The sequence below is a fragment of the Mus caroli genome, chromosome 9 (assembly GCF_900094665.2).
Source record: "Mus caroli chromosome 9, CAROLI_EIJ_v1.1, whole genome shotgun sequence".
NCBI lineage: Eukaryota > Metazoa > Chordata > Mammalia > Rodentia > Muridae > Mus > Mus caroli.
Genome location: NC_034578.1, coordinates 99,701,945 through 99,713,837, shown reverse-complemented (window position 1 = coordinate 99,713,837; position 11,893 = coordinate 99,701,945). Strand labels below are relative to the sequence as shown.

General features: G+C 44.0%; 1 protein-coding gene across 1 annotated transcript in view; it reads left to right on the top strand.

Moving 5' to 3' along the window:
* The window catches only part of Acpp (acid phosphatase, prostate), a 49,134-nt gene extending 39,616 nt beyond the window's left edge, over nucleotides 1-9,518 (top strand). The window contains exon 11 of the mRNA XM_021172578.2: nucleotides 7,879-9,518. Coding sequence (XP_021028237.1) covers nucleotides 7,879-7,997 — 119 coding nt within the window. The 3' untranslated portion in view covers nucleotides 7,998-9,518. The remainder of the gene's footprint in view (nucleotides 1-7,878) is intronic.
* Nucleotides 9,519-11,893: the final 2,375 nt, after the last annotated feature.

Genomic DNA, 11,893 nt, shown 5'->3' with positions numbered 1-11,893 from the left:
AAAAAAAAAAAAAAAAAAAGAATTTTATAAGATAGAATATCAGTTCTACAAAGCAAGAATTTTATCTGTTGTGTCCTCAATACCTCAGAGAGCCAGTACTGTTTTGTTGACAGTATTGTCTGGTGCTCAATAAATATTTTCCCACTGGTGTATAATTAGTTATCTTTCCCCCTGACCTCCCTCTCTTGATTAGACACAATACCCAGCAGCCTGAGAGTCCTGTTTAGCCTGCTCTGTGTTTTATTCCCTAGCCAATTTGTCTCACTTGTTAAACCTATCTGCAGCATATTTACAGAATTTCCCCTTCAACACAGAAGCCTTGGCAATTCAATACCCAAGGGAAGAGAAATGTGACGATATTATCAGATCATATCAGCCAGAAGAAAGAGCAGTGGCTACCATGCTGTAACATCCCACGTAGATCCAAGGGTGAAACGTGTGCATCTCTTCCTGATGCTGACTTCCACAACTTTTCTTTGGTAGCTTGACATTGGTCATAGCTGCTCCTCACAGAACTCAGCAAGTGACACAAACCAGAGGGGATTGCTTCTGTTTCAAGTTACCAACACCCTGTTGGTTCTAGCTAGCAGAAAGCTTGTTAGGAGTCTGTGGGACAAGATGGCCTCTGACAAAAGAAACTCCATACATGAACTTCCTAATGAAAAAGGACTAGACTCCACCACTGTGCAAGAAAGTCTCAGAGGGTGATGCTGGAGGTGGTAGGTGGAAATTAAGATGGTCTGGATATGGGAAGTAACCACGTGGTTGGGCAAGCCCTTGCCTTAGCGTAGGTACTATATGGCAGAGGCTAAGCATGATGGGCAGTAAGGGTGGATGCCATTTTAGTGAGAGCAGCAATTTTAGGACATGATTTAGTGAATAAAGGGTAGAGGATCCCAAGATCAATTTGACAAAAAGCTCTAACAGCTGAACTGTGATCTTGGGATGGAGGGGTCAGAGGTCCAGTGGTGGAATAGCTACAGAACACATGTTCTGAGAAAGCCAATTCCTAAAGCAAGACAAAAATGACATAGATGTATTCTATATCTATGAGGTGCTGGCAGCCCTGGAATTGATGTTTGTGGGCTGGATAACTGTTCAACCCTCCAGACGCAACCAGACTTTCTCATGGAAGTTAGCTGGTCAGCCATAGGAGAGAGAAGTTATGAATGAGTCTCAAGTGTGACTGCTTTTTAAAGACCCAGTCATTGGCCATAATTGCAAGCCTACGCTTTGTCACTTAGCATCTGTTTTGCGTAGTCGTAGTTAAGAGCCCCTGCTCCATTGGGGCCCCATCCCCCCACCCCCTGCATCATTCTCCCCTCCCTGAAAGATGAGGCCAAGTGATTAAAACATCTTTTTCTCACCCAGTTACCATTGCCTTCGATTTCCCAGGACATGGCCATCATTAAAGGGCTTGGCCCTTGGTGGAATGACTTGCTAGGCAGTAATTCAACCCCATGCCTATTTCTGCCCTCAGTGAAGGCAACTGTGCCATTGGCAATTATGACCTAGTCTGTGCCCTGTCAACCAAGTCTACACCCAAGACAGACAAGACAAGTGGGGAAAGAGTTAAGAAACAGGCTCTAGGGCTGGAGAGATGGCTCAGAGGTTAAGAGCACTGACTGCTGTTCCAGAGGTCCTGAGTTCAATTCCCAGCAACCACATGGTGGCTCACAACCATCTGTAATGGGATCCGATGCCTCTTCTGGTGTGTCTGAAAACTTGTGTACTCACATACATAAACTAAAAAAAAATAATTCTAAAAATAAAATAAAAAGAAAGAAACAAACAAGCAGGCCCTAGCCATACAGGAGAGCCATGATGAAGGACACACAGGCAACACTGAAGACACACCACAGAAGCAATTAGCTAAGGCTAAGAGGTTTCTCCAGCGGGGTAATGTTTAAACAGAGACCTGAGGGCGAAAAGGAATCAGCCAGTCGAATGGAGCTGAGCAGGAAGGAAAATGCCCTAAAGAAAGGGGACAGAGAAGGTACAGATGTCAGAAAGCTGAAGACAGCATGGGGCATTTTAGGAAGAGGTAGGTGCGGAGTGCCTTTGATGAAGCTGCACTGTCCTGGTCATTGAAAGGTTTTGGGCAGAGGACTGGTGCTGCTGTTGGCTTCTTGTTTTAGGAAGACCCTGGCTACAGGGAAAGACTGGATCGGATGGGAAGGACGCTGAGGTGGTAGAGAATAAGAGGTTACTATAGTGACCAAGGTCTAGAGTGAGAGAAAGAACGGGCTAGGGATGTAGTTCAGGTGGTAGGGTGCTGATGCAGCATGCAGGAATAGCTCAATTTGATTCAGTGTGATGGTACATGCCTGTAATCCCAGTACTTGGGAGGTGGAGGCAGAAATTCAAGGCCATCCTTGGCTATATATCCAGCTAGAAAGATTGTGTCTGGCACATTGCCTTCAGCAGCTTTTGTGTGTCCCCATGCGATAGAGTCTCTTCTCAGCCCTTGCTTGCCCCAGACCTCTTTGCAATAAGAAACACGGATCACCATCATTTCTCAGCTTCTAGAATGGAACACTGCCAAATTTCTGAAGTTGTCTGTAGTTCAAATGAGCAGATAACTTTTAATTTTAAAAAAGATGGAAAGTTTCACAGACAGGCTGGTGTGGTGGTGCATGCCTGAAATCTCAGCACTTGGAGGCAGGATGATCTCGAGTTCAAGGGAGGAAATGCACCTCATTGGCAGGGTGCATGGCTCGCATGCGTCAGGCCCTGGGTTCAAGACTCAGTACTGAAAGATGGAATGATAAGGGACAGAGCTGGGTGTCTTTCCTGGGAGTTTTGTCTGTCTGCCCGTCTGCCTGTCTGTCTGTCTTTTGTTTTGGTGGGTTGGGTTTAGTTTGGTGTTTGTTTGTCCTCTTGAGTCCCTTGCTAGCTTCTTTTGGATAGATCCCTTCCACCAGCCCTTTAAATAATCACCCTTCAGGATCCCGTAGCTGCTGCCCTCACCCCACGCTTACCACAGCCTCCATCTTCCACGTCTACCATCCTTACTGCCATACCTAAGTGAAGAATCACAGACCTGTTGTTTGCAGCTACCCCTTGGTCACATCTATCCATCGAAGAGCTCATCTCGACCACTTTGAAAATAAAGGTCATTTCCTCCTAGTGTCTGTACCGGTCCTTTTTTGTGGTGTCCATCTCTGATCACAGCGCAAACCCAGATTATCTGACCCTCTTCTTCTTCCCCTGGACTGGGGTGTCTACTCTGTCACCAACACTTTTCAACTCAGACACAAGATTAATCAGCATTCTAGTCCCCTTCCTCGTGTCCCCGCCACATCTGCAACTCCAGTTCAGAGCCTTCGTTATCTTACCTGAGCTTTCAATAGCTCCCTACCAAATCTGCCAGTTCTTCACCATCTTGACATCCCTAGTTACTTTTTCTTAAACACAGACTAGAGTGTCTGGCTTCCAAACATCTTAGTTGATAATCATTTTTGTGTGCTTCAGAACAAGACTAAACTGAAAGCATAAAAACTGGGCCCCAGTATGCACATCCAGTCTTAACCCCAGCCCTGACTCCTGTGTGCTGCCCATATATAACCATTCATCGTGTCCCAAACATACCCTGTGTGGCAATTTCTATCTCATGTAAAATCTTATTCCTCTCACAAGCCACCTCAAATCTCATAAGCTTTCCAAATTTTCCCCTTTTTGCAAAGTCAATATACTCTTCTGATCGTACTTTTCTCTCTTGGAATGGCATTGGTGACATCTCCATTTCAATGTGTCACCTATCACATACATGTCTGTCTGATTGTCTTGTTACATGTTGGGTTTCTCAGGAGCAGAGCTTATGAGGTCTCGGCACCTCCCAAAGCCTGCCTGGCACAGGACGTGTGTGTGCTCACTGCATGAAAGTCTGGGGATGCTTATTTCATGGGACTGCTGTGGTAGCACAGGCAAAATTAATGGGCTAATTAAAAGTTAAATTTCTAAAGTCAGAAAATTAACCATGAAAATTAATTTACCTTTTTCACTCACGATTGTAGACAAGCTGGATGGGAGCTTAAAACCCTTCTAAGTTAGCATTCCAAATGGTAGGACTACAGGCTGTGTCATCATTCCCAGCCCAGTGAAAACAGCCTTTTAAGACATCTAAGGGGCTGGGCGGTGGTGGCGCACGCCTTTAATCCCAGCACTTGGGAGGCAGAGGCAGGCGGATTTCTGAGTTCGAGGCCAGCCTGGTCTACAGAGTGAGTTCCAGGACAGCCAGGGCTATACAGAGAAACCCTGTCTCAAAAAACTAAAAAAAAAAAAAAAAAAAAAAAAAAAAAAAAAAAAAAAAAAAAAAAAAGACATCTAAGGGATGTGTGTGTCTATGTGTCTGTGTGTGTCTGCAAATCACTAGTACTAGTACCTGTCCCTCTTCCTTCATTTCATCTAGTCTCTCTGTTCTTCAAGTCTACTTGGTTCTCTCCAACTTTATCCCAGCTCCATGGACAGTGCTAATAAACTGTCTGTTAGGGTTTAACTTTCCTAAAATTATATTTTTCATGCCACTAAAAAGCATCCTGATCATGGGGAAAACACTGAACTATAAGTTGACACTTTGTGAGTTCTAAGTCATTATTTTTAGTGGTTTTTGCAGGGGAGGGAAGCTTGTTTTGTGTTTGAGACATGGTTTCATATATCTCAGGGTAGCCTCAAACTCCCCATGTAACTGAGGAATGTCCTTGAACTTCTGACCCTCCTGGCTCCATCCCCTGACATATGAGATTATGGGTGCATCCCCACCCATACCCAATTTATGCAGTATCAAGATTCAAACCCAGGCCTTTGCTCCTGACAGGCGAGCATGCTACCAGTTGGGCCACACCCTCATTTTAATATTAATATATTGACACCTATGTCCCAGGTACTGATCTATGATCCATAGATACTAATAGATATATATAGTTCTTGTGCCCTGAAATGTATAGTCAATTTGAAGAAATGAGAAACAGATGATATATAATAAATGTAGTAAGAGTTTTTGAAATATTCAGATTATAAGCACTTGTTGGTAAAAGGGAGTGGAGAATGCTGTATAAACTTTGAACTGGGAAGAATTTATTGAAAAGAGCAGACTTGTGCAAACACAGGAAAGCAGTACCCCATCTAGGGGTCTGTAGGATGAGCATTCCAGCAATGCTAAAAGCTGAAACAATAGCACCAAGCGAGGATGCTAAGGGGTGTTTAAAGAGAATCTGGAAGGGCAGTGTGGCTGGAAGAGTCACCACCAGGACCTCAGCTTCTGCTCAGGTAGACACGAGTATCCATCCATAGCACACTTCACCTGAAGGAGCCGAATGACAAGGCTTGACTTGTAAACATTTGGCTGCTGTGTTTAAAACAGATCGTGAACAGAATAGCAAGAATAGAAGCTGGGGATAGGCAAAGAGTCTATTACAGTGGTCCTGGCAATCGGGGGCAGCTCAAAGCAGATGGTGGCAGAGATGGAGAGAGCCGTTGGTTTCTGGATTTCTTTTCTCCCAGTAGAACTGACAGGCTTTCCTGGAAGGTCAGGTGTAGATTATTTGGAAAATAAAGGGATCATGGAAGACTCATTTTTACCCCTCCTCCCCAGGCCAACAGAAGGCAGTTTTTATCATCCAAGGGGAGAGTGGCTATGAGAAAAACAGATCCGGCTGGAGGAGGCTTGGGTATTGTCCTTGTACCTTAAGATTGAAATGCCTACTGGATGCCCAGAGGAATCTGTAGCCTCTATTATCCAAGAGCCCACATGCCAAGATCCCAGCAGATACTTGACATAGCAGAGAATATTCAACATGTACATAGCAATGCTTTTCCCTGTACATATACACCTATGTTAAAGTTTAATTTATAGATTAGGCATGGTATAGATGAACAAGAACACACAACAAAATTGGAGACGTGGCTCAATGGTTCGAACATTTCCCTGCCTGGCACACTTGAGGACTCATCCTCGGGACCTCATAAATCCCGGCGTGGAGATGATGCGCTTCTATACTCTTGGAAGATGGAGGCAGAAGGATTGGGAATTCAAGATTTTCCTTGGCTGCTACACAACAAGTGCCTACCTACCTGGGCCACATGAGACATGTTTTCAAAAATGAACAGAAATAGAACAATTATGTAAATGAATTAGAAACTAATGAAGACAATGAAGGGTATATACTGCAACTTCTCCTCATGGATCCAGTTTCTGGCATTACGACTCCTGTGTCTTTAGCCATTACTGAGTAAAATGGGGGTTACCTGAACACAGGCACTGAAATACACGACAATGCCTGGAAAGCAAGGTGCTGTGGTGTCATTGGTGGGCGGGGTATAGACTTGATTGACAAAGGATGACTCGCTTTACATCATGGGGGAGGGGGGGATAGGATGGGACATCAGGAGATGCCATCATGCTTCGCAGAGAGGTGTAGCATTTAAAATGGATGATTCATTTATTTCTGGAATTTTCCATTAATACATTCATACAATGGTTGACTGCCACGGGTACCTGACAGAGAGTGAATCCGTATGTAAGGGAGACTACTACGTACCAAGAACACACTGGGTACGAGAGTCAAGCTTAAGCAAAAAGTCACAGCTGGTGGTGAGGGTTGGTTCAGAAGTCATTCGAATACAGATGGATTCGGATCGTGAGACTGATAAGATCCTGTGTTTCTAGGACAATAGAATTGCCCGGTGGTATTGGCGAACGCCTTTAATCCCAGCACTTGGGAGGCAGCAGCAGACAGATTTCTGAGTTCGAGGCCAGCCTGGTCTACAGAGTGAGTTCCAGGACAGCCAGGGCTATACAGAGAAACCCTGTCTTGAAAAACAAAAACAAAACAACAACAACAAAAGAATTATCTGCTGAGCCTTGACCAAACGATCTCTGCTTCTTCCGTTCCCTCCCTCTGGGATAAGGTTAGACTAAATCAGTGATGCTCATCTGTATTCCTAAAGCACTAGTGTCTACTGATGAGCCATCGGGACCATTATCTATCAAGGGATCTTTTTCAATAATTACGGACTCGGTGCTACTACGTGCTTATGCAAAATAAAAATAAAAAAAGACGCTTCCCAAGGTCAAACTATGCTCAGTTTCTCCATAAAACATGGTTTTCGAAAAATCAATTTTTAAAAATGGGATGTTCAACCTCTTTTAGTCAATTGCTTGAATTATTCAGATTTTCCTCTGAACTTGTGAGCAGATTCGATTGATAATTTAACCGTATGAAAATGCATAGAATTCAAGTGAGGAAGCTGAGGCAGTAGGATTGCAAGTCTGAGTCCACTCCATGGAGTTGAGGGGGGAGAAAAGAGTCAGGGCTGAAAGAAGGAAGGGGAGAGCGGCGCGAAAGCAGTTATTATGAGATGACCTTGGAGATTCTCCGGCCAGTTTCCTTCCATTCGTAGTAGAGAGCTGAGGCCAAATGTCAAAGGTCAAGCTGAAACTAGGGGTCACCTTCTGACCCCTAGCCCTTCAGAATCCAAGGCTACTTCAGAAATTCCTCTAGAATTTACAATTCTAGGTAGGCAAGCTGGATAGGATGGCCCCCACCTGTAATCCCAGCCCTTGGAAGATTGGGGCAGGAGGATCATGAGTTGAAGCTAGCTCACCTTTGGCTACCTACATAGGGAGTTCAAGGCCCCTCTGGGCTATGTGAGACCCTGTCTCTGAAAACAAGCAAGTAAACAAACAAAAACAGAAGGACAAAGAAGGCAAAAGTTATATAAACTTTTTTTTTGTACATGAAATAAGCATCTTTTTAATTTTTAAATTAAGGCCCAAAGTCAACAATGGTATATGATCTTCGTCTTCTTTAGAGTTTATTGCTGTGATCTTCATGTGTTCTTAACGTCCTAATTTTGCGTGTATTTCTCGGTTCGCAGTGCTAAGGGTTATCCTCGCCACTACGTTTTGCCTGGTAACCGGGATCCTGGTGATACTTCTGCTTGTCCTCATCCGCCATGGGCCCTGCTGGCAGAGAGACGTGTATCGGAACATCTGAACAGACAGCTGACCTCGGGGACGTCTCCTCAATGAAGCAGCACCGGCAAGAAGCTCTTCTGCCATGCAGGCTCTGTCCTGCCTATGCCCTCCCTTTAGAAGTTGCCTAGAGTTGATGTGAGCTCAGTGCCACGGGGGAGAGAGTGCAGAGCTGGCAGGTTAGTTATGTCTCCTTCCCACTGAGCTGCTCACAGGGCTAAGACAGGACTCTTGCAAGGGAGGCCTCTGCTCTCTTACACAGAGGTCCTGAAAGAAGAAGCCAAATTCCAACCCACCTTGTGACTATGAAGACGAAAGGGAGAGAAAGTGGGGCCAGGATTTAGGTTAGAACGCACTAGGTAACTCGGAATGCTAGACTAGAAGTAGAAGATCCACAGAAAAATGACTTTAGTTATGCAATACGCTTAATTCTCATTCTCTCTCTCTCTCTCTCTCTCTCTCTCTCTCTCTCTCTCTCTCTCTCTCACAATTCAAACCCAGCATTTCATAACTGACAAATGTCTGTGTGTACATCCAACACACACACACATATATCCGTATTTAGAATGTCTTTAGGTGACATGTTCGATTCTTGGAAACTGTAACATCATTTACTTTAAGCACAGCTCTGGTCATTTTCTCTCAGTTTCCATACAGAGAAATAACTGAAAACCCATGAGATAAGTTCACCTTCCCCACCCCCCTCACTGCCTTATTTTTATGCAGTGGGTAGTACATTCACTTTAAAATTATGATATCTTATACTTACGGGCTGTTCGTGGCTACTATGAAATGATTTTTGTTTTTACTTATTTATTTTTTACTGTCATGCCAGACTTCGAAATCCCTGGGTCTAACACAAGCTCGGAGAGTACCCTATATGAATTATGCCCTTAGTCTTCTCTGACTTTTATACAGTGCCAACACAGAAAGTAAAGTACCCCATGGGGGGTGACAACCTGCTGGCTTAAGTCGTATTTCTTATTCTAAAGTAGAAAACTCTAGACAAGATGAATGCAGAAGTCACATCCAGATTTCATTTTCCATGAACAGTTTTATTCTGCTTTCACTACAGATGAGTCAGGGCCCCATCAAACCCCTCCATGACTGGCACCACCCATGAAGTCATTAGGAAAAAAGGACAAAATGTACTTTATAGCATGACAATCCGCTCTGGACACACAAGCATTCCGCTGGTGATAAATTCGATCTCGTTCTTCAGTGGGTTGCCCTACTTCCTTGGGGTTGCTTAAAGATCTCGAAATATACCTGATGTCCATGCTCACTCTCCACCCACATGTGCTCTTCTGCAGAAAAACCTAGACATTCAAGCTCCCAAGGCCACACTCAGGATTCACTTTGCAGGACTGTCTAGATGTGGGATGCTGGGACCTTTGACCTGCTCTCCACTCAGATCCCCACCGCATCCCTCGAGCCCCAGAAGCTCTTCTGTTAAATACCACTCGCTCAGAGGCAGGTGGATTTCTGAGTCTGAGGCCAGCCTGGGCTACAGAGTGAGTTCCAGTACAGCCACGACTACACAGAGAAACCCTGTCTCGAAAAACCAAAAAAAAAAAAAAAATACCACTCGCTCACATCTATAGTCTGTATTTTTAATACCATTCTCAATGAGCCAAAGTCATTGAAAACAAAACTCAGAGCCCCCCTCTCATATGTGTGTATTTATGTGGCATGTGATAATGTGCACACGTGTGGGTGCTGTCTTCTCACGCATGCGCAGAGAACAAAGGAGAATGTCACGTGTCCTGTTCTATTACTTTTCTTACCTTGAGAGAAGACCTCTCACTGAACCCAAAGGTACTCTGACATCCAGCAAGCCCCAGTGATCCTCCTGGCTTGTCTCCATAGCACTAGGGTTACAGGGACACAAGGGCCACACTCAGCATTTTACATAGGTGCTTGGAACTTGAACTCAACTCCTCATGTTTGGACAACAAGGGCTCTTACCCACCTACCCATCTGCCCAATCCCCAGTTCCTACCATTGCTTTGATTACTATATGGAAAGCTTTCAGGCTCAATATCGCAGTGCCCTTTATCTTCTGTTGGTAAATACTATAAGCAGTTTTCATACACTGTGGCAGAATCCCAAGTGACAGATGAGCTATAGGAATCATGCAAAGAACACAAAGGAACTGTGGGGTGTCCCAGAAAATAAGCAACTTCAACAACAGGGCATGTGAACTCCCGATACTGATAACTACTTGGTAGATGAGACAGATGTGACCATTCCAGTTGCCATGGTGATGTTGCAAGAGCATCACTAGAGCTGTGATCACCTCTGTTGTGATGTGTGCTCTGTGTCATTTGAGAAGCCTTTGTGGAGAATTTCCATGAAGCAGTCATTAGCATGTCGATAGTAATTACATAAAAACACTAGTGATGCCTATACAGGAAAGCACTGAGAGAGCGAGCGCTCGAGTGCTAGGTTATTCCGAGGTTTAGTGGCATAGCACAGACAGAGAATTAGGGAACTTGTGGGGAAAAATTCCCACTGCTTAAGGAATGGTGTACATGAGGCTCCGACTGGCATTCACTGGGCAGCTTTTTACACAAAAGCTGATATTCTCTTCCCTGAATTCACTTGTGTTTCCTGTCTTTTCACCTTCCTGTCCTTTTTCTGTCTTGTTCTAATATTCTTAGCACTGATTCCTCACAGTCATGGGGGCTTCTGAGTAAATAAAAGCCAAATTATAACTGCTTTCTCTTTTAAAGCCCTCTCCGAGAAACTATCCAAGCAATCGTGAAATATTGGCACCCTAGATAGGGCTAAGAGACACATACGGTCACACTCATGGTCTTAAATGGCCTACAGCCACATTTGTAATGGAAAACTTTTTTAAGTGAGATGAATTATAATATAAAAATTTATTTATCATAATGCATGTAAAATAACATTTCAACAAAAAGTGTCCATGAAATATTTTTATGACTTTCATACTAAGTATTTAAAAATGTGATGTGATGTTTTGTTCCAAGTTGGAGGGAGTAGCCACCTTTGAGGACTTGGGAGTCACTAGTGGCTCCCATACTGAATAGTTCTGGCCTAGGCCATTAGATGACAGCCTTTTTTTAAAGCAGAGAAAACACATCCTTTATTTGTAAAATACACTTTGGGTTATTGTGAAGAAATAGACATCATCCTTAGGGCTGGAACATAGCTCACCAACAAAGTGCTTGCCTAGCATAGGTGAGCCCTGAGTTCCATCCCCAGTGCCACAATAAAGTAAAGTAAAACAAACACAACAGATCACCTTTATCCTATGTCTTCATTGTTTTTTTTATCTTTGGCCAAACTAATAAAATATTGTCTGAAATGTTTCATTTGTAAGCCTGGGTTACAGGTGTATTAGTCAGAGTTCACGAGAGTCACAAAACCTATGGGCTGTCTCTCTATATTAAGAGAATGTATTGTGATGACTTACAGTCTGTAGACCAACTAACCCAACAATGGGCAGTGTGGATGGGAAGTCCAAGAATCTAGAAGTTGTTCAGTCCCATGAAGCAAGTTGTTTCAGCTGGTCTTCTGTAGAAGTCGGTTCCAACGGATGTGCTGGCTAGTAAGTGCAAGCAGTCAAAGAAGAGTGAATCTTCCTTCTTCCAATGTCCTTACGTAGGTCCCCAGAAGAAGATGTGGCCCAAATTAAAGGTGTGTCCCTGTGTACCATCACTTTGTATTTGCTTTGTCCCAAGGCTGGCCTTGAACTCAGGATTAAAGGTGCATGCATACTACCTTGCCTAGGCCTAAGCTTTTCATGGCCACTATGTCTTAAGATCTCCATGCCAAGATCCAGGTTAGAAACTTGTGGCTTCCAGCCTCAAGATCAGGATCACAGGTGAGTCCTCCAATTCTGGCTTGTAGGTCACTCCAGTTATAGTCAAGTAGACAGCCAGGAAT